We start from the raw sequence: 24,230 nt of genomic DNA, 5'->3' as shown, positions 1-24,230 counted from the left end.
CCTCCCAGCTGTCATGTTTTCTTCTAGAGGTGCACCGATGTCCAGATCTGTCCTGCAGAATTATAAATACTCTAAACACTGAACCAACACCAAAGAGCATTCAAAGCATGTTAGATTCACTGCACTGGTTGCTAATTGTGCAATAGGACATCAGATGGAACTGTTGTATGTTGCTGCAGCCATTTTTTTTCGGTTACAAGTTTCGTCCTCTGCATTTGCTGTCTGTCGCTTCCTGTCTACATAGCAGTGGAGAATAAATAATAATTACTGAACTGGAGCTTTAACATTTAAAAATGAAATTGTATCATGGAGAACCTTGTTCTTTTAGTCCATTTGTATGTTAAGTATTCAGTGGCTTTTTTCTATGTTGTAGTAGAGAGATAAAAAAGTAGGAAATCACGAGGGAGGTTCACAGTGAAGAAGCTGTTGGTCCATTAGCTTAAAAATCAACAAGCCTACTGCCAGGCTAGTCGCATCTGTGAGGCTGTACTTGTGGCCTATGAACAGTATTGTGAGTACATTCTGACATTAGTATTCTATAGAGGACAGAGTGCTGTTAGCTATGCACTGGTGTGTTGGGACAGCAGGCTGAGCACAACTGAATTGGTCACATGAGCACCTTCAGTGAAAGACTGATAGAATGAAGGTGCACCTGTTGCCACTAAACAGTAAAATACGGCATGGTGTAGTATTAAAAAATTGCTAACATTAGTATTACTTTATACTATCATCTACTGTTGTTAATATTCCATATGACACGGTACATTAATCTACCTTGACCTGCACCATATACTGTATGCACATCTGCACCTTGGGTTGTGTTGTACTGTTACCCTTCTTCTGTAATTAATTGATCTATTATAACTTTCTGTTGATTTATTACTGAAGCTGTCTGTTGTGTTTTACTATGTTAACTGAGCATGATGGCACAAAAAATATGTCCTTCCTGATTAATATAGTGATATCTTATTTTATCTTACCTCAGATTATTGACTTAACACCTCTGATGTAATGTGTTGTGATTTAGCATGTTCATGACATGATAGCTTGCTAACATTTGCTGATCCAGTTCAGAACTTGGTGAATGAATTGATCATCAATTCAATTCAATTCAATTCAGTTGTATTTGTATAGACTCAATTCACAACAAAAGTCATAACAAGGCACTTTACAGTGTAAGGTTTAAGACCTTACATAGTATAATTATACAAAAAATTATATAGAAAACCCAACAATCCCATTTGAGCAAGCTTTAGGCAACAGTGGAGAGGAAAAACTCCCTTTAGAGGAAGAAACCTCCAGCAGAACCAGGCTCATAGTGGGCGGCCATCTGCCTCGACCGGTTGCGGTGTGTGGAAAGTGGAGAGAGAAAAGAAAAGCAGGCAACAAAAACAACAAGCAGCAGCAAGAACATTGGGCAGGTCAACTGGATTCTGGAGATATACAGCTCCAGGCCGAAGATACCTGCAGAAGAGTACAGCGAGAGAGCGACACAGAGAGGAGGAAACACAACTACAGGAGAGAGAAGACACAAAGTTAATGGCATGCAATGGTGGCATTTGAATTGATGTAGCAGAAAGGATGCATTAGTCAAACTGTTTGCCTCTTGGTGATGTTGTACAATTACTCTGATTAACCACAAAATTATCAACCACCTTGTGTTTTCATTGTTGTGCTGGATTGGGCTCAGCATAAGAAAAGAGAAAAATGTAACGGTGGCTGGTTATGATTGACAGTTGCTGTGCACGGAGCAACGTAGCTGCAGACTGGTTATGCCCATGCCAATGTCGTAAGGGTGGTTTATGGCTGGTGTACTTATGATATTTCATGCTGGTAAAGTGGTGCAGTGGCCAAAAGACAAGAAAATAGAAATAAAAGGAAAATAAGGACCAGATTCAGCTTGGCCAGAACTAAGCTGTGATTTAATCATTAGTAATTTTTACTGTTATGATTATGATTTTGAAGGTTATAATGATTTATTGTGGTTGGTTGCAATACAGGGTAACCAGCCTTGGGGAAAGGAAGTATTGTGTCTGAGTTTCATGTAAAGATGTCTTGTAATCCAATTAGGGATGCACCATGACACATTCATACAGTAGTTACCTTAGTGTATCTATTGTGTTTTTTTAACAAAAGTTTTGGTTCTGCTCTTGTGGTCATTACATTTAAATTGTACTGGAATCACCTTTACATTTCAAATCATCTAGAGTTCCTTCCCATCTCCTACCACAGGTCCAGGTTGTGATAGTTTCTGCAGCTAATGATCCATGTGACAAGTTGGGAGTCACTGGTACAGGTCTGAGTACAGCAAAAATCAATATCCATTACACCTATATTGAAGAATTGTCAAAAGTAAATTCCCAGGTGTCACTGTTTCACCAGCATCAGCCAATCACTATGTTGACTGAAAGAACTGAAAAAAAAAACAAACAAAGGTGGTATGGTGTGCAGCATAGCAGCTTTTTGGTTTCTAATTGTCCATTAACCTTGATGGTGACAACTTCACCAAAAATTAGAAGGCACATTTGTTTAGTCATAATGTCGCATTAAGGCAGACATCATAAAAGTTGTACCGCACTTGCATCACGCTCTGCAGGTCTTAGCGTCCTGGGTCTACGCTGCACAGCTGGGCTTGATTTATGCCACTGACAAGGCCGTTTCTCTCCAGCACAGCACACTGTGGGAAACCTTAGGAGAGACAGCCTTTCAATTTATCTCAGACAGTCCCTCCCTCCTATACACTTCAGGGTTTTTAAGGCAGTCAAGAGAATAGATCACCACCTGAAGTTAGGTCCCACCCCTTGTCCCAGCTCACGGGATATGGCGACCTCGCCTCTTTGTCCGCACGCTTGTCACATTACAGGCCCTCGCCTCCAGCGCTGTTAGCAACCCTGACGTTTTGATACAATTATGATTAGAAACATCACCTGCAGGCAGGGCGAAGATGGTCAATGTGGGTCGGACAAAGTAACACGCACGCACGCAGGCACGCATGCACTTATCTGTGAGCTCACCGTGGCTGACAAACACACTATCAAACACATCCCCTGCAGTACTCCTTTCACACTCACTTTTTCCATTTTGTTAACCAATATTTGGAAGGGTGTGTGTGTGTGTGTGAATGTCCGCTGCAGTGGTGAGTTAAGCACGCTGTGTGTGTGCACCGAGGTGGTAATCTTTGTGTATAGAAAGCTTTAGCTGAGGCTAATTATTTGGTGAAACCACTGCAAGCTTTTGACAATCTCTCTTCCTGTGGTCTCACGGTTGAGTAATTCCACTGATGGAATCTTAACCCCTATTTTCACAAGCCGGCTTTATTTACCCTGTTAATTAAGCAGAGATGCATACAGGCCTCCGCCCTGCAGGCATGCTACCAATCAGCCGTGGCATCTCACAGTCACTAAGTATTCATGAACGGTCCTGTTTGGAGCTCTCAAATCAGAATCCGATCTGTGATTACGCATATTGTTTGCATGTTGAATTTGTAGGAGTGCACTCCCATTCTTCGACAGCATTAGGGAGTTAGTGTGTTTATGCAGACGTAGAACGAACACGATTTCAACGTTTCAACACGACCACCCCCCCATCCCTCCATTAGAAACTCGCTCTGCATTCAGAGCTCCAGCTTATTTCAAGCTCTTGATGCACAAATTTTGTGTCTTCTTCCTTTTTTTTTTTTTTTTTTTTTTGTTTCTTTTCTCTTTTCTTCTTTTTTTTTTGCGACTCATTATTTGGATTGCGACAGTTTCCTCTCACAATGTTGAATTTATCGAACAGATCAAAGACAAAAATATGTCTGAATGAAACATCAAAACGGCGCTTTCAAGTGTTTCCCTTTTTTTTTTTGATTGCGAGAGAGCTTACAAAGAGGCGACGTCTGCATCTGTTAACAGTGTCTCAAAGAGAATGTAAGGAACTAACAAAAACAGCCTTTTACTTTGGAGCAGGCTCTTTCCTGAGATTTCCACTTCACAGTTCCCGTGATAGCTGCTCTGTGACTGATGTTATTTGTCTCTTTCATCTTGTCACAGAGCAGGGAGGATCAACACTGAGCAGCCCCTGTCCTCGGAGGCTTGATCTCCCCCAAAATACACACCTGTGTGTGTGTAATTTTTTTTTTGGTTTGTTTGTTTTTCTTTTTGAGTGACTGCTGCGGCCACCTCGCTGTGTTCAAAAATAATTGCCTCCTTTTAGGAGAATTATTGCTGTGTCCATTAAACCCATGTGAGGCAGGGATGAAAAGGACTGGCACTTGTGTTCTTCTCACCTGTGAATTATTGATACCTGCCCCTCATCTGGCTTCTCCCGGGATAGAGGTGGAGAATGTCTCCTCACATAAATGGGCACATCGCGCAGGCGTGTAGTCAGGGCCGCGGGAGAGAGAAGGGAGCACAACTAAAATGCGTTAATAGCCTCTATCTCCTCTTCACCACTGCGGAGCTTCAGTTGACTTCTACTGTGTTTGACCCCGTCTCAGCTCCTCCATTAGCTTCAGCCTCACATGATGAACACTTATGCAGACAGCCAGCCTGCTCCTCTTTAGTAATGTCGGTGAAAAGGAAAGTGCCTCGACAGTCTACAAAGAAGGTAGATAATACAGTGAGTGGGCAGAAACAGTCTGAGGATTTAACTCCAGCGTAAGTGCCACTGTGCTCACATGCGGCACCGCTTGTTCGCTCTCCGCCAGGGCCTCCGCTGACAAGATGCATGGTGCACAAGTCACGTGGTAGCTGTTTTGTCCCTGAGGATAAGGGGATTGTGGCTACAGAGAGCACAGTGCACAAATGCAGGTATTTAGTTATGTTGAGGCTTGTGCCGGCTGACTTGAACTGGGTCAGAGCGTGTTCTAGTTAAAATAATATGTTTCCCCCATTTGTTTTCACTCTGGCTGTGATTACTCTAGTTAATTAATAATTAATGCATATTGCACATTGCTGGACAAAGCTATTACCTTTATTTCCTTTAGATAATGTGACTCATCAGACTAACTTTTTGCTATATAAACAGAGCAGCAGTAAGTAATGTATAGTAATTGTTTTAATAGTGCTTACTCGGCTCAGGGTTATGGTTAGTTGTAGCACTGTGCTGCCTTTTAATGGGCCATTTCCTTAGATTTATCAGCCTCCAGGTTTGATGTCATTAACTGCGGGACATCCCACATAGCAAAATACCCCTCATGTAACTGATGGTCATTGTCGGCCACCTTGCGTTCAGCACTTTTCTCTCTCAGTCTGATATAAACCCAAGAAATCAGCACTCAGCAGAGCCGTGCGATTTTTAGAAGTATAGATTCTCTCAACACTAACTGTCTCTGCACTTTCTTATCACACGCCTGAAAACGACCCTCCGCACCCCGACCCCCTTATGGAGATGGTGAAGCAAGGGGGAAAATATTGTGCCATGTCACACCATATCAGCTGCATTTTTACAAACGCATCCAGTTAAAGATATCACAGGTACATCATGCTCACATAACAACAGTGAAAGCTGATGAAGCTGATGTCATTTAGGTTATTTCTACCCCAGGAGGGACAGTCTGGAAAATGAGTGTGCTGATACACACAGGATCTGTTGCTTCTATAAGTGGCTTGTTAATTACTGTATCTATATAGGAAGTATTCAAATAGAATTTATGGTTGTTTACAGTAAGAGTAGTTTATCTAGGAGGTAAACTTTATTTATTTGTATGATTATTTAAAAGCTTTTATTGGAAACTTGTTTATTGACTACAATCAATACTTTTATATTAATAAAGGTAAAAGGTAAAACAGGTTGTGTTTTAAAACACAAAAAACAAAACAGGTTGTGTTTTACCTGTGTGCAATATTACCTGACTGTGTGGGTCTAAACAATTTCGTAGTGTCCATATACGTTAAGAGTTATGAATATGAAGTGTCAACAGAATAGCCAAAAAATTATGATTACAAAAAAATCCTGTACGCTATCAACAACTTGTGATGTACTTATTAAATCACTATGTTTCAGTCAAGCAACCCTCATCGAGCCTTTACATATAAACACATGAAATGTATGTGCAGCTGTGCACCTACTGAGGAATCAGAAAATTACAGGGGCTAAGCAGTCGCCAATGTGAGGAACAATCTGGGAAAAGGCGGGGACATTAAATGAAAAAGACAAACATGTGACAATCAGACATTTTGTTCTACTAAATGACCCTGGTAAATTTCTCTGAAGCCCCAATATATAATCATGAGTAATCAAAATACACAATTAACTTCACAGGAAATGAGCACCAGACTTGCATTCTGTGGTAATAAAAATAGGTATAACATACTGTACACAACTGTATGTTCACTCACTGTGTTCATTTTTGGGGGGAAAAAAATATTTCTTCTATATATTAAATGTAGTGTTCAGTGCAAGTTTTAAGCTCACATTGATTTGCTTTTTATCAACTAACCCTTGAGGAAAACATTAGCTTCATTAGCTGCTAAACGCTTCACCACTGTCATCAACTGCAGTCTTATTGGTGCATTCTGATTTCTAGAGCGTAATATGATGGCAGTTTGTTAAGGTCCTTGGCATGTCATACTGTGCTGATGCTCAAGCTAAGATTTTCTACAGCTTCACAATGCTAAAACTGTTTCTCTTTGGGTCTTGTCTCGAAGGTTAAGAAAATCCTTGGCTCTTCATCTGTGAAATCCTCAGTAAGAAATCTTGGTGTAATGTTTGACTGCTGACTCCGGACCTGCATGTGAAGTATTTGATTTGCTCCCGCTTCGTTCCAGCTGAGGAATAGTGTCAAAATCAGACCTCAGGCTGAGATGAAGATGATTATTCATGCCTGAATTTCAACTTGTCTAGACTATTCAGGGTTTTTGTGATTACTTTTCGAGCTCTGCTCAGTCAATCACGTGCCTACATGTAGAGATTTCATGCAGCCACTAGGCCTCTAAAGGATGATCAGGGTTTGTTTGTTGCTCCAGAGTCAAAAGGTAAAGAATAATGTGCATCTGAGGTTGCAGCTACTAAACTCTGGATCTGTTCCCCAGTAAATTAAAGATCTGTGGACAATGATCTGTGGAGCAGCACAAGTTGTGTTTAGACCTTTTTCCATTCCTTGTGCTGACTCCAAAACCGCAAACGTGTGGGTTTTAAAAACTAAACCATCAGTAGAATGACATTAAAACTTTGGGGTCAAACTCTCATTTAATATGTATTAATTTACATTACATTACATTTAGTCATTTAGCAGACAATTTTATCCGGACGATTTTGGAAGTGCAAAGGAAGATGCAGAAGAGTTCTGTTTTCAGCAGTTTTTTAAATATTGCAAGTGAGGTGGCTGAGCGTGCAGAGTTAGGCAGCTCAATTCACCGTCGTGGGATCACTGAGTTGAAGAGTTTTCCTTGGTGTCGATTGTGTGGTGCTGGTACCACATTTAAAATATATTCGTGTAAATTTAACATATTCATATAACAGTGGTGCAAATGTCTGTGTGCAGTGTACATGTATATAAAGAACTAACATTTACTTTACTCTTTGAGAGTGGATGAATCTATTCGCTCTGACTGCTTTGACTCAAAGGTGAACTCATTCATAGGTGAATGGAGCAATTTACCGGCCACACATCATTTTCTCCCCTCACAATCAGGCTGACGCCATTTCATATTTACAGTTTGCAGATTCAGCAGAGCATTTCAGATAATTAAAATTCAGTGTGCTTTGATGAGCTGGTCCACCCTTGATTTCCCATAGTACCTTGCTTTCAAGGGCACAATTTCCATTTTTGCTTGTTATTTAGAAAATGTCAAGTTTCGTTAAGGCCCTTTGACCTTTCTGGAAGCACTTGTGGCCATTGTGTAAAGGGCACTGTCCTGATATCTCAAAGTCATGTGCTGAATTAATCACACAAGTGAAAATACAATACTATTTCATCATCTGCAAAGAAGCAGCACTTAATTGGACACTGAGAAATGTTCTCTGCTCTGTATTATGTTTGCTGCTACATCAGCCTCATGCCACACGCTGTAGTTATAATTTCACAATGCGTGCATATGCATTTGTTAGCAGGAGCCAAAGATAATGTCACACCACGACTATAAATCATTTCCTTTTTTAATCACAGGGTTTCCATTCTGGACAACGGCAACCTTCGGGTATGGAATGCAACCAAATCCGACGCAGGCCTTTACACCTGTGTGGCAAGAAACCAGTTTGGGGTGGCAAGCAGCACAGGAAGCGTCACGGTCAAAGGTATTTCCTCTTTCCTCTTTACATTTCATCACTGACTCTTTTGTTGCTCAGTTAACAAGAACCCTGAACCATAAAGTACTGAATAACTTTTTTTTTGATAGTCTGTAGAGTTGATACTTCAATCTGCCCCTTGAAAAACTAACCTGAATTTAAAAAAAAGAAATGGCCAACACAGAGAAGGACACAAATTTTTGAAGCAGCCCACCTCCTTGCTCTCTCTCTGTGCTCTGATAAGTCATGAGGAGAGTTTTTTTTCCCCATCTTTCTTTCTTTGTGCTGTCATTACTGGTAGACAGAGACACCACTGTTATCTGTGTTTGCAGAGGTGTTAAAGACATTCAGCTCACTGCCTTGGAGCCTCCTGCAGAGTCGGAGGATGTGCTGTGTGAAAAAGGCCCCGTGTTGTTGGATCATCTGGGTTAGAGATTGCATTTCTGCTGTGCTGCTGTGACTTATTATACTTCATTAAAAATGAATGCGAGCTGGGTATAAAGTGCTGTGCGTGGAGTGGCTTTATTCCGTGCACACTGCTGTGTTTTTTGTTTTTTCTGTCCCGTTTTTACAGGGGGCAGTGTTCTCACCTCCTTGAGTTCCTGGAAGGGTGGGGTGTTTCATATATACTTTGCTGACATATACCCTCAGTGTGACCCCGTTTTTACAGAGGTTGCACGGTTCATTTGTGTTATTGTTATTTGTTCTGCCTTGACTTCTCGTTGGCTGGTTTGTAGAATTATTGATCTTTGGTATATTGACCTTTGGGAGATCATGCTTCATATTTCATGCGTAAGAGTTTGCTATAGATTTACATGTATTTCAACAGATTATTAGAGTTTTTTTTAGCATATCAGACAGCTGCCATTGTATTTCATTAGTTTCACTACAAGCAGCATATTATGCTGGTGTAAAATATGGTTCTGTGTAACCACATGTGAACACACAGCACATTCAGTATGAACCCTCCACCTGTGAAGGTGAGAGAAGAAAACTTAAAAAGCAGTGTCAGAATCCTTCCAATTCCCCAGACTATAGGATGAGAAATATAGTCTCCCTCACTAAGTCTAGTAGGCTAGTAGTGTAGCTTATAATTATAATTTATTTCTGAAAATCCATTTGATCGTCTTTCTTCTACAAGTTGGAAGTCTGTAAAAGCATTTGAAATGCTGTGTCAACACAACAGTGGTCTGGTTGAATATCACCTGGATTTTCTCTCTTTCTCTCAGTTTACGAAGATTTTTCTATAGAAAAGTGGTTTAATTGACTATTTCTGACCTGAAGGCTAGTGTTTGATTGAACTTGTGTGGTGAACAGCAGGAGGAATGTCCTGTATGTATACAGTAATTCCCTTTTTCCCAGAATACATATCACATAATGGAATTTTTTAAAAACTACAGACCATCTCTGTCTTCTGTAAATCACTATCAAGGCATGTTTCCTTTTTCTGTTGAATTATAAAAGACAGGTTTCATATATTATGAATGCTTGAAAGTCAGCACCAGTCAATGTGGGGAGAGCTTAGAGTGCACCTTGCTGCTGATGTATGGTGATGCCTCACTCTGCCTACCATTGACAACTCTGGCTTTCTACAGAAATAATCAGTAACATCTGCATAATTGAACTGACAAAATTAACAATGTAAAATGTCAGTGTGTTTGTATTTATTTATTTATTTTTTGCCCATGTTCCTGTTAATTGCTGTGAAATTTTTAAGCAACTAGTGCAACTTTGAAACATAATGAAAAGCACAGCATTGCTACTCTCTGCCTGTCACACTCGACACTTTTCCTTTTACCCATTTATCACACAGTGTGAAATGAAAATGGTACAAACCCCCCCAGCCAATCAGTGCAAGTGGGTAGTAAAGAGGGGTGGGGGTGGGGGGGCAGTGAAACCTGCCGCTCCTGCTGTAGGTTTAACTTGATGGCCTATATGTGATTTTCCAATCAAGCTGCAAGGAAACACACACTCGTGTGTCTTCTCAGTATAAATAGCCAGTGCTGTTATCCACTTATTATTCTTGTGAAAGGGAATATGGGTTTTTATTTGACACCCTCTCTCAGTCGCTTCCTTTCCATCATCATATGTTAAAGCTGTTTTCTGCGGCTGATGTACAAATGTTCCTGTATATGATCTCACGCCTTTCTGTCAGAATCAATATTGTTTGCAAAATGGGATGAGGTAATTTACATGCCCTATTTTACTGAGGATTGGAAACCTGTTTAGCAGGAAGAAATTTGTGTTGAGGGAGCAGCCCTTATGGGAGATGACAGTAGTTTATTCAAATTGACTTTGGTGATATGAATGCTGAAAAATACCTGTCACAAAGCATTCGGCGTCTCCTGCTGTGAATGAGCCACCTTGAAAACAGCGGAGGAGCCGTCACAACAGATGAGCCTTGCTAATGTCCCCATTATTCCAACACTGGGGGATATTAGCAGATTAATTGCACTTGATTATAAACGTGCTCCCTGAATTTTGATTACACTCATGGCCCGTTGCAATTAGGATTGCTTTCAATCATTACAGATGGTCAGCTCAAAACTTCTGAGATCATACTGCATCCAGTGCTGTTTGCCTCTGTAAACCCTGAAGGCTTATTGTATCTGTATTTAAGATATTTGACACTGTTTGGGCAAGTTGGAAATATCAGCAATTGGACATACTACCATAATGTTTTGTTCAAACTTCAATGGTCCCCTGAGGACGAATTACAAAAACCCTTAAAGCTACCATATACAACTTAAGTAGGTGTAGATTTAAATGTGCACATAAGGATTGTACAGCCTCATATCTTCTGTGTAGACAGACACACACAGCACCAAAGCTGCTACTTTTGCTCTGCTTAATGCAAGATTGCAAATAAATTAGGCCTTTTTTCCATCTACAGTGATTGATATTGGTCTATATCTATGATAATGTGAAAAGGAAAATATGCAATGAATCACAATACCTGCTAAAAACCAGAATTGTGATCGTTTGCTGATGTTAGTATTTTGCTGAGAGCAACATTGTGTCTAAGTGCAGTGTCAAAGAGCTGCTAGCATGGCTCACGACTCTTAGACTTGACACATAAAAAAAGATTGTCTGGGATCACATGAGACTTGAACTCAATCTAAAAGACTGACATTGATGCCTTTGACAGTTTTTTTGCTTTTGGTGTGATAAGACAGAATATCTATCATCTCATCAATTTACGCAGTCGCTTTCTTACACAAAATCATTCCAGTTTTGTACCGAACTCCAGGAGGGGCTTTTCCGAACAAACCTTTTCATTCACGTTGAACACCAGCAACTATGTGAAATAAATGTGATGTGTGTTTCCTGACAGCCATATAGAAAAATAATGAGCAGCCATCTGTCAGTGATCTCCAACAGACTGCTACAGATGTGCCACTGCACAGCAGACGAATACAGTTTTGAGAGCATCTTGTATGTATCTGTTGAGTGGTGTAGACAAGGATTTTCCCTGCTGCTGAAGGTTGTCCTTCAGAGACCTTTGATTTATCTTTTGGAAAAGAAGTGGCATAAAAAATCCACAGTTTGTGATGTGCTGATGAAAACATTTTCCTTGGTTTGGTGATTTGAAAAGCAAGGGGAAGTAGAATTGGTAGTGCAATGATTTCTTTTTAGAATGGTGACCGCATTTATGTTCTGAAAAGGTCCGAGAGATCACACCAGGGATTAATGGAGTTTTCATCAGGGTGGAATATGATGCATAAGGTTACAGTGATTTACTTTCAAAGACTGCAAATTTGTACATCCCTTTTAAAAAAGTCTTTTTTACCTGCCAGTGAAAAACCTTTTGCTTTGCAAGTTTGTGTTTGTCTTGAACCCACATGCCTCCGGATCATCTGTGCGAGTCTCAGTTTGAAGGACTTAGAGGGTGAGGGTAAGGCTTTGCGGCAGTAAATTTGTTTTCAGAATCCCCGGATCAGTTGGCCTGTGGCTCCTCCATGTCCTCTTCTATGTATTATTCAAGCTCACATCACTCAACCTTGTGTGATAAAAAAACTATAGAGTGTATACAGTATGCACACTCCAGGAGAATACGCACTTACACATTACAGCATTTGACCATTAAAGCAGGGTTGGGTGGGCCAGAATTGTGAGCATTATTCACAATGGCTGCTGTTTGACTGGTGAAACTGGCCATGTGAGGCATGTTGGGACGTCTCGGAGAGGAGCAGGGAGTCATTTGGTAACTGTTAGCTTGCTCTGTTTTCTAGTCAACCATATGTTATTGTTGCACAGCTTCTCTGAGTGTTCCCACTGTGAGCTTATGTGAGTAAGTCATCTGTTTTGGCTATATTGGGTGTCTAGAGTTCTACACTTCCTTTAGTTCAGTAGCTGTAATAGGTTGTGTAGTGCTGGGATTGATCTTGCTGTTTAGCAGTTGTTCTGTAACTTAAACAACAATTGTTGCTCAAATAATCTTTATTCATTAATTCAAATACTTAAAAGCACCTGCAATGTGTTTCTTTACCTTTACAGGTATAGGTAAAGCAAGGCACACATGTGAAAGTATTATACCAGGCCAACATTTTTCACTGCATCTCATGAAAAGAACAAGAGCAACAATGTGCTGGTCATAAAGCTTCACTGCTGTCCAAAATGATTAAACATAAAAAAGACATCATTGTATAGAAGTACACGTTCATTCATCTATTTGCATTCTGCCATGAACATTGTCTGTGTGGTCTATTGTTAGTCGGTCCCACATACTGTATCCTGCTGCAGTCAACACTCACCAGAGCACAAAATGTACAGCTAAGAACGGTCCCCAAATAAATAATTTGTTTACTTGAGTGTCATTTGCTAAAAATCACAGTGGCAAAATGCTTTTGTAGCAATAAAAGTATATACCTGAGAAAGATTTTCATTAAAGGCACAAAAAAAACTTGAGGCTAACGGCTGCAGACTGGCTAGACAGTTCAGAATGATAACTAGATTTTCTCTACTTTTTGTCCATAGCTGTTCATAAATGGGACCTCCAGTATTCTCCAAATGATGTTTGGATTTCTTCAAATGACATACAAATACATATACAATTAAGAAAACATGTTTTTACTTTTGTCAGATAAAGGTTTTTTATTGCATTTTAGGAAATCTAGGTTTTGTATATGAAAATATTGCTCTTTCTTAAACAAACTTGTTTTCCCTTTCAATACACCTTGAAAAAAGTTACAGGTAAAAACAACTGTTGACGTAGTTAACATGTCGGTGCGACATATTAATTAATTATTCATGTTAAGCACTTACAACAGGTAACAACAGGTCACTGAGCTTTTCAGCATTTTTTAGCATCTTAATGGTACAAACTGAAACAGAGCAAAATGGGTTTGACCCACATCTGCAGCAATTCCTTAGGTGCCACCCAATCTGTCTCACCACATTTACACCCTCTCTGTCTTGTCTCTGACTGACCCCGCTAAGCGAGTGGGTTGCTGTCCTCTCGTTTACAGTGGCGGTAGGTAACAAGGCATTATACAAGATAGAAATCAATCAAATTATGCTCAAGAGCCCAGTGTGTGGTTGTGTAACCAACCTTGGTTGTCCATATAATCTGTCACAAATGATGACAGAGGAGGGTAATAAAGGAGCATATTCCCACCATCACTGTCACAGTGAATCCCTCGGGGCACCAAGAGACTGGGCAGCATGTACCACAAGGAGAGGAGCTCATGTTAGACAAATGCACTAGTAATCATCCTGGAGAAATAATAGTGTAGTGTTTCAATGCAGAGATAGAAGTGTAAGTTCTTTTGACTGTGGATCTATGTATTTCCCTGTAGATCCTTCCTGAGGCTTTGGTTTTCTCCTGCTCCTTCTGTCTCACTATGAAAAGCTGTGTAAAACAGTCCTGACACTTTCTCCTAGAGAAGTGTGTTTCCTCCCCTTTAAATTTTTTAGGTTTTCTATTTCCTTCCTGCACTTGTTCTACAAGGTGTAGCCAGCCTTTAGAAGCAGAGCACACAGAATATACGCAGAGCCCTGAATACCTCCTCTCTGTTAGCACGACATTTTTACTGCACTGACATCATTCACCATTCAGCCCCAACAACAAGGACTGGGCCACTTTCATTGTGTGTATGACAAAAACCAAGCAGCTGATAGCATTTTGGAGTGATATCAGAAAACGACTAGATCTAAATCACGTTGGGAGCCTATGGTAGTGTGTGTTTGTGTGTGTAATTCAGGGAGTAGAGGGAGAGGGTACAATGCAATGAAGGTATCGAATTTACTCTGGATGAAGACTGCACTGCCGGCACTTTCTACATGAATCTATGCCTGTCCAGGGATCATTTGCCATGGTTAATTTAGTCCGTGTGCTCAGAGTGGTAATTTCAACCAAGTAATCACAGCACCCCCAAGAGGGTGATAGCGGTCATACACCCTCAGAACAAAGCCTCTCCCTCTCCTCTCGCCTATCTCATGTCCTTCCACCTCCCTCCTCTGCTGCTCACACACAAGTGCAGATAAGGGACGCCTGCCTTATTCCCATGTGATGTCATTGTAATGCACTGCAGGCTTGAAAAGAGAGCAATGACAACTGGAAGAAGCACTCGCTGCTGTTTACTGTTTTCCTAGCAGTACGTTTTGGGAATTTCAGGCTGATCAGGGGGAGTTCCAGGCTGAAGACTGAGCTGACAGTGACACATGGAGGCTTCTCTGGATGCAGGAGACACACGTCTCCAAGTCCCCACAGAGACAAGCTCAGGCTGAAACTAATACCAGTTATTGTAGCCATGCGCCCTAGTTTGCCGTGTGCTCTGTCCCGTATATCCTTCTATTAACTGAGTCTGACATATCCATAAGGATGATGGAAGGGCTTGGCTTTTTGCAAAGCCATTCTCTATACTGAATTATAATTCTTCAAAAAAGGGAACAGAACAGTGTGTTTGATCAGATGTGCATGGATGTGACTGTGTGTTTTAGAACCAACCAACATCACCACGCTACCGTCCACGCTGGATGTCACTGTGGGGGAGAGCGTGGTCCTGCCCTGTCAAGTGAGCCACGACCCGTCTCTGGAGCTCAAGTTCACCTGGTTCTTCAATGAGCAGCTCATCCATTTCGGGAGCCACGGTGGATTTTTTGAAAAAGTTGGAGGTGTAAGTCTATAATCCCACAAGGTTTCTCATAACCTGTGTGGCTATCTGATTGTGAACAGACTGTCATGTTTTAAAAGCTGTATAGATGGGTTTCCCATTTACAAACTACTGAGGATGTTTGTGCTGCAGCAGCAAGATAGAAACCACAGAAAGCGTTACCACAATGTTATGATAGTTTATACAGGGTACGGACCTGTTGCCTGTTTAGACTTCCCAATAAAATGACAGTGCCAGATGTTCTGGCATTAGTAAATTATGCTAGCAGCTGCTAATAAGTGCTGGTACTAGCCATGATAATGGTAATTAGGACCAATAACTAAGCAAAGTATGTAGTAGAGGTATTAATGGGTCCAAAGATTTGGACCTGACTAGAACAAACCTGTGAAAGCCAACCTAAGCCCAGTGTGAATAAATTCATTTTCAGAAAAGAGGGACCTGAATATAATTATAATTAGACTCCAAAGTGCACCGAGCAAACACAAACACCAGCAACACTGATTCACTACCAATTAATTAACAAGCCCAAACAATGAAAAAGAGCAGCACGAAAGTCTAAAAAAGGCAACACAACAGTTGACAAGACAACAAATTATTAAATGTGACCTGCCAAGTGCCAAGTGTTTAAGCTATCTGTGGTGCAATGCATCAAAACTTTTTGTAATGTTAGCATAAACGCATAAAAGTATTATTAGCATAGATGCTTAAAGTACCATTTTGTCACACAGACTAGACAGGTGTCTGTTATGTGAACGCATCTCTTTCCCACGCTTTTGTGTCTATCTTTCACGTGAACCATACCTTCCAGACTAATCAATGTATCATCTTCACACAGACCCCGTATATATAGATTGATGTTTGCCTTGTACTCCTTTTAGTCTGAGCCCAATAAGTAGGTGATTGACCAAGCGGTTCTCTGAGAGAGGGAGAGGTACCTAAAGAAAAGGCACCTGAAGAGACATTCCAGGCCAACAGTGGACACTTGCTCTGGTCTTCATCCCCCCAGGACAGAGGAAGTAAAGAGTGGAAAACATCATAAATATGATGCTAGGGCCAACAAGTTATGAGACATCTCGTGTGGATGACATCAAGTCCAGCTTCCAACTCTTTTTACCATTGTGCATTGAGGGAATTATACTAGAGAAAACTAACTTGAAGGGGAACCATGTGCTTAGGGACACCTGGAGGGAAATGGACCTGGTAGACCACCAAGCATACACAGGTCTGTTTATTTTAGCAGGAGTGTATCACTCAAACAATGAGGCTACAAGAAGTTTCGGGAAAGGCCGAAAAAAACCAGGGCATGCGTGTTGTGCTGGACATGAAAACCGATCTCCAATGGCATATCACATGTGACTTCCTCACATCATATTCTCTTGGTCAAGAGCTGCTAAAAAAGAAAGCTCACCATGGTAGGAAAGTCCAAGCCTGAACTTCCCCCTGCACTGGTATCGACCAGAAGAAGAGGGACTCTCATCAAAATTTGCTTTCAATGACATGACTGAATGACACACACACTCTTCTGTCATATGTTCCCAAGAGGAATAGAAATGTCATCCTGATAAGCATGTTTGTTGAGTTTGGTCTTTGGTTTTCAATTAATTTTTTACATTACATGATAATTTTTAATACATTTTCGGTGCCTACTTTTATTTTCACTGCAGTTATTTTATGTCTAATTCTATAAATTCATGTTAAACACTACTTTTAGACATTGTTCACAGCTAAAGAATGTTGGCTAAAAATTTGGTGCTGAAAAATGTTTTTTGTGCTAAGTAAACAGCAGTTAAAGCAGACCGGTCAATTTTGACCGGGAACACTAAAGTAAGGGGCAGGAGACGAACACGACCGGAGGGTTAAAAGTAATCTTAGCATAAACATGTAACAGTAATGTTAGCATAAATATTAATCAATGTTAGCATAATCGCATAAAAAGGAATTTGCATATATTAGGAGCACAGAGGCGCCACCATTTTTAATGTTTTAACTTCCTGAAGGTATCTACCAGATGTGTAATTTATTGCAGGAAGTAAGCGGAGGCAAAGCTTAATATATTTAAAATGTAGTAATGGTTTTGAGCTCAGCAGGGTCATGGAAAGATACTCCACTACCCTGTGACTTGCTTTTCTCTGTAAAATAATAATAACATTTTTAGCATTTTTTTATCCAAATCTATCCCCTCTATCAGTAGTGTGACCATGCCCCACACTAACATTAAAGGTAAAAAGTGCAATGAGTCGATTTGACAAAATGTGAGGTGACTCGGGATCAATTGGACTTTTAGGAGGCAGGGCAGTAATGAATTAATATGTTAATTTAGTGATTTGTGCAATGCAAGCTCCAAACTTTTCCAGGCTATTATTTGTTTTTGTGATGTCCAAACGTGTCTACTGTATTGTCAGTTTTATAAATTGCCCCCACATTTTTTTTTCATTGAAAAAGGGTCAAAAGGTGACTTTAAAGATTCATTGGAACATCAATATTATACTTCTTTTTTGGGAAGGGTCCTAATAAATTCAGCCGCAGTGCAGAGGGAATGTTTGTATCAAGTGTATTATTTATGGTCAGAAAATTGCTGCCTGTGGGTTATTTTAAAATGAAATTTACATACACAGCCAGCAACCAGTCTCAAGCCACTGTAAACTTTGAAAGGTCTGCAGCTCACATTTCAGCATGTAATATGCCGGCTTCTGCTTAATTTAAAGATCAAGACTAATTGAAAAAACTGCAGGCATGAAGAGAATCGAATACAACACCCAGTTGTCCTTCCTGATTTCTTATGATCATCTTGTAGCACAATTTACAGTCTCCTTGTCCTAATATATATATATATATATATATATATTCACTTACATTGATTAAACTACCAGCCACTGCACAGAGAACTGCCATGTCCAATATATTGCAGAACCTGCCATGCTCTGCTCTGATGAAATGGTCATGTGGGAGTGGAAACTGCAATTAGAGATGGAATAAAAGGCTTCCTTAAAGACTAGACTTAGACTAGCTATTAGGCAGCTCCTTATAACTGAAACAGCTCAATGCCACAATCAACATCAACCTATTTCAGCAAGTACATTTCTGTAATTATAGTGATTAAATAAAAACATGGAGAGAAATGTTGCTCTTTACTTTTTTACAATGTGGAAGAAAAGGTTGCATGAGGAAACAGACTTATTTTTGAAGATACACATGTATGAGCTTTCTGCTCGGCTTGTTCCCAGGAAGCAAGTTATTGTTCTTGAATTACAATAGCTGGGAGCTTACCACGGTCCTTATCGAACTTTGTGTGCCTGTGCGTGACTATGTGTGTGTTGAATGACAGCAGCATTCAGCAGGAGACATTATGATTCGAAACATCCAGCTGAGGCACGCGGGGAAATACACATGCGCCGTGCAAACCAAGGTGGACAGCATTTCCATCGCTGTTGACTTGGTTGTCAGAGGTAACTTTCCCTATTCCTTTGTTTTTTTCCACTATGAATGATTCAATTCCAAATTCCTATTAAACACGGATAACCAGTGTTTAAAGTTTCAGATCAGTTAAATAATTTACTATTCATTTGCTGCTGAAGAATAGGCAGTTTGTTAGTGATTAATGTTTACTGTGGCTGGGTTTGCTGCACTAATAAAGAAATAAAGGGACACAATGAAACCAGTAGAAAATAGGAATTTCTCTCTTCAAGTTTTAGATTTACTGTCTAATTAGACTGAATAGCTCCCAAAGGTTTCACACTGTACTGATTTTCCTACAGCAGCCGCAGGTGCTAAAACCACCATGACTCTCTACTATCTTTCCATCTCTTCCTGATTTACATTCCTTCCCCTTCCCCTTCCCTCCCTCCGCCTGTCTCCTTTTTCGTTTTCTCCTCTTCCCTGCCTGGCTTCGCCATCTATCAGGTCCCCCGGGGCCCCCCACTAGCATCCATGTAGAAGAAATCACTGATACCACAGCTTCTCTGTCCTGGAGGCCTGGTCCCGATAATCACAGTCCAATTACGGCATACACCATCCAAGCCCGGACACCATTTTCCCTCGGGTGGCAGGCTGTCACCACAGGTAAGCTCTGTCCAACCAGCCATAGCTTCCTCCAATCACACGGAGGAGGCCACTCTTCAATCTGCCTCAGCTGTGAGAATACTGGAGGTGTAATTTTTACCCCAGTGCCAAATAGTACACAACTGTAGCATGACCACTGACCACCATTTTATCAGACTCCTGAGAATCCTGAAACATGGATACCATCCTAATGATGAAGCTTGTTGCCAGGTCTGTAATTTGATAGTGTAATTAAGTGATAGCACCAGGGTAATTTTTCCCCACATCCTCTTTAATGGGCCCCTTAGCATTTATGCACGATTGGTGTAATGTGCTTTTATGTTCTACTGTATACCTTCCTCTATTGATATTTCTGTGAATTAAGGACATTTTGCTCTAAGATAATTTTACTGGCATCATTGATTGGCCACATCAGGATCATATATTTGAAACAAAAACTGCATTACAACCCTGCACATAGAGAGATGAAAGTGATCTTTAAAGGAATTACTGTATCTCCTTTTTTCTCCAGTTAACACACACAACCTGTAATATCATGCATATTTTATGAAAGATTCAATAGACAGTGGCAAGAAAAAGTATGTTTGGTTCGTGGTTTACTGCACTAATTTGTTAAAAAATGGGATCTGATCTGAAGTACGTATGTGAACCCTTTGAATAATGACCTCAAAAAAGTTAATTGGAGTCGATTGTTAGCATAAGTTAAGAAAATTAGTTTGGAGGTGCGACTAGAGCTACTTCAACTGACAAAAAACAGTCTAACGTTGGAACCCCTCTTGTTATTAATTCCAATGGTTTACATACTTTTTCCACATGCACTATAAAGTTTTTATGGTTGTTCTCAATAAAAACATGAAAGATCTTTTTTTTTTTGCCATTATTATTTTAGGCACATTATATTTGTTAATACTCTTGAGTTAGATGGTGATGAGATCACACTTCATGACAAATTAATGCAGAAAATGGAAATCCACATACTTTTCTTGCCACGGCATATTGCCCAGTTGGTAAGTTAATTCTCAGCATGTTTCTCTACATTCTTGTCTTATGAGTTTGTGTGAACATACTGTATGTGTCCTTGTGCAGGATTACACCTGTCCTATGTACCTGTGGTGGAGTCCTACCAGGCCTGTCAGCCTGGAGGACAGTGTGCTACTGATGCTGACACACACACACACACACAAACACACACAGTAAAGTTTGTTGATACTGAAGGCTGTGTGTTTTATGCCAGTTCCTGAGGTGGTGGGGGGCCACAGGCTGACAGCTACAGTAATAGACTTGAGCCCTTGGGTGGAGTATGAGTTTCGAGTCCTGGCAAGCAACACCATCGGGACCGGCGAGCCCAGCAAGCCGTCCAAACAAGCAAGGACAAAGGGAACCTGTATGTGCTGCTCGAGCAGATGAAACTTTACTCATGCTTATTTCAAAAATTATATACCATGTTTACTGTCTTTTCTTTTCAAGACAATTGTGAAGTACTTTGTAATTTGTTGTGCTTTTTGGCCAGAGTTTAATGAGAAAATTTATCCGGTCATGTCTGACACATGAAGTTAGTTAGCTTAGTGTAGCATAAAGAATGGGAATAGGGTTAAACGCTAGCATAACATTACCCTAAGTAACACATTAAAACCTAATACTTTAAGCAAAAAAACAAACAACAAACTTTAAACTATTGCCAGCACAAAACCCACAAACACAAAAAGTGTTATTGCACTTTCATTTTGTATGGACTATGCTAACTGAGTTATAGTGATACTAGTAAGCAGAATTTCAAATAGCTAGGTAAATTCCTTTTTTTGCTATACTAAGCTAGTCTCCTATCTGCAGCTTCATGTTTAGTGTACATTACTAAGAGTGGTGTAAGTCCTCTAGCAGTTTTCTGACACATTAACTAAATTGAAATTCTATTTAAGCTGAACCTTAACGGAAAATGACAACCTGTAAAAAGCAGCAAGCAACAATCTACCTAAAAAAATCTGGACTTACCAAGGTTAGATTTTTTTGTGTGCTTTTTCCTTTGACTTAAAAAAACCAAGCAAAAAAAAAAAAAAACAAATGCATCACAGGTTGGACACACAGGCAAACATAGCTCAGCTGTGAGACGCTTGCTGAAATCTCACTGAAGTTTAAACATGTCAGAAAGTTACTTTTGTCTGCCATTTGGGAGTCGCAACATAGAAAATGATTACATGTGCCTTTTCAGCATTGTGTGAAGTTAACAGAGCTAAGCTGATCTGTCTTCTTCCTCCAGCTCCGAAGGTCACACCAGCTAATGTGAGCGGAGGCGGTGGCAGTCGTTCCGAATTAGTCATCACATGGGAGGTAAGCAAGCTTGTTCTGGACCCCCTTACCCATGGAGGAGAGAGGCAGGCATCATTATTCTCTATGGATCTGGGCCTCTGTTTCATTAATAACCGCTGAACAGCTTAATGTATGGCATTTCATTTTTAAGAACAGAGAGGCAATAACTGCAGCTGTCACCCTAGGGGAGAGAAAAATGCTTTTGAGGTTTCAATAAGATAATTAAGCTCAATGGCTCTGTCGAAGTTCCAACTTTTTTTTATTTTCCCTTTCTTTGTTTCTTGATTTTTTTTTTCTTTCCTTTCTTTTTTCCATTTTTCTTTTCTCTTTTCGTTTCTTTATTCCAACAAAGCCCTCACATATCAATCCAGCTCAAAAAGTTCATATTTATTCAGGCTGCTCATAATCATTAAGCCCTGCTGTGAAACGTTTCACTGAATCAGCGATGATGTTTCAGTACGCAAGAGTTCAATTAAAGTTTAACTTCTGCCCAACAAAGCCGCTATTCGCCTCAGCCCTGAAAAATCCTGAGGCTTTTCTTTTTAACATAAAAATGGTGATAGAGCGTTGAATTTTCAAATTCATAAATAAAAAGGAGATGTGTATTCTGGGAATTTCTATTTACATAGTTGATGTAAACAAGGTTAGAAAGTAACTAGTAAGTAACTAAGTACATTTACTTAAGTATTGTACTTGTGTAAAATGTCTAGGGATTTTTATCATCTCCTATTTAAAGTATTTCCATTTTTTGCTACTTCATACTTTGATTTATTTAATAACCTGCCTTACTAATTACCAATCTGAGGAGTTGTACAAGATACAATATATTCCAACATTATTGATCAACCAGAGCAAAATTCATTGTTATTGTTAGTGTGAAAAAAGAGTAAAGTGAAATGCATTAAGAGTACTTTTTGTACTTAAAGTATTTTTTGTACTTTTACTTAAGCAGAATTATGTATCCAGGACTTTATTTCTGCACTATGGTAATGGTACTGAGTACTTCTTTAAACTGAATAGTATTGAATTACAAATGGATAAAGAGTTAATACATGGGAACCATATTGCATTAAAACTAGGTGTTGTTAGTTTTTAAACTTTAAACTTTAAACTTTGTTTTGTTTTTCTGCAGCCTGTTCCAGAAGAGCTGCAGAATGGTCCGGGTTTTGGTTATGTTGTGGCTTTCCGACCCCACGGTGCTACAGGCTGGATGCAGGCTGCAGTTCCATCTGCTGAAGCATCCAGATATGTCTTTAAAAATGAGAGCATCCAGCCCTTCTCGCCTTTCCATGTGAAGGTCGGGGTTTACAACAATGAGGGAGAAGGCCCATTTGGACCCGTTACTACTATCTACTCTGCTGAGGAAGGTGCGTACTATTTATGTCATGTCCAGAATTGTTACAACATAGCAGTACTTGGTCAAATAGGATTAATGCTTGAGTACAAATCCAGTTCTATTCAAGGTCAGTGGAGAGTGCTCTTGTAACCAGCCTTCTTCTATCAACTTTCCCCACACTTCCCTCCCTCTGTTGTTGGAATGAAAGGAATGGCTTCGAAACAGTTTTGATGTTCACACTTTGAAGGGTCATCAAAGCTCAATGTTACTTTTAAAATCATTCACAAGCCTTTATATATTATCTCCAGAGCCTGGTCGAGCGCCCACTAGGGTCCGTGCCAAGAGCCTCTCTGCATCTGAGATTGAAGTTTCATGGAAAGCTCTGCCCTGGAATGCCAGCAAGAAAAGAGTTCTGGGCTATGAGGTGAGATACAATGGAATACCTTGTTTGTGTGTGTATCCAAGGAAGACAAATGTGTTTGTGTGCACTTTTTTGAATGCAAATGTGTTGGCGCATGTGCAAGCATGTGGCTATTGAATCTTGTTTTCGTTTATTATTGATGAGTATTTCAGGCTCATGCACCTTGGGCATAGAAGATAATAGCTTGTTGCATGCATAATGGTCCAGCCGAGTCCCATGCCTGTGGGTTTAGTTGTGTTTCTCTTGTTGCTTACCTAAGTACTGTAACTACCGTGATTAGCGTACTGATGCAATACTCTGAGGGATAGAGCATTTAGCTTCTAATCCACACAACAAAGCAGTTTCAGACAGTGGCTTTGCACTCAGTAAGTTGTTGGCATTTTAATTCCGCTCATTATTGAAATCCAAGATACGAACAAAGGACCTGTTTTCATCCTTGGAGTGCCAGAATTATAAATCGTTGACCACTCAAAGTCAACATGGAGGAGCAGGGCCTGAGCAAATCATTCCTGTGAGGAAATACAAATTATATTTGTGCTGTCAAGCATGCCAGCTCTTTCAGCCCTGACAAGCAGGGTGACAAAGCAAAATCTTTTATCAGTGGAAGTTGATGGCAGGGGATTTTTTTTTTTTTTTTTTTTTTTTTTGGATGTTCTTGCTCTTTCTTTTACTGTTTGCATATTTCAACTTACCTCTTTACCACATAGTTTAAACCATGACACATCTGATAAGCATGACTGAAGCACAAAGCTCAGGCTGAGCAAAAGAAAGGCTAGGCAACGCGCAA

At 40.1% G+C, this 24,230-nt stretch overlaps 1 protein-coding gene across 1 annotated transcript in view; it reads left to right on the top strand.

Moving 5' to 3' along the window:
* The window catches only part of cntn4 (contactin 4), a 99,659-nt gene that overhangs the window by 73,757 nt on the left and 1,672 nt on the right, over positions 1 to 24,230 (top strand). Inside the window, 8 exon segments of the mRNA XM_026346945.1 lie at positions 8,090 to 8,217; positions 15,151 to 15,326; positions 18,649 to 18,769; positions 19,224 to 19,382; positions 20,617 to 20,766; positions 21,637 to 21,707; positions 22,819 to 23,053; positions 23,331 to 23,446. Of these exon segments, the coding sequence (XP_026202730.1) occupies positions 8,090 to 8,217; positions 15,151 to 15,326; positions 18,649 to 18,769; positions 19,224 to 19,382; positions 20,617 to 20,766; positions 21,637 to 21,707; positions 22,819 to 23,053; positions 23,331 to 23,446 (1,156 nt within the window).

This window comes from Anabas testudineus, chromosome 5 (assembly GCF_900324465.2).
Source record: "Anabas testudineus chromosome 5, fAnaTes1.2, whole genome shotgun sequence".
Taxonomy (NCBI): domain Eukaryota; kingdom Metazoa; phylum Chordata; class Actinopteri; order Anabantiformes; family Anabantidae; genus Anabas; species Anabas testudineus.
This window is presented reverse-complemented; position numbering and strand designations above follow the sequence as displayed.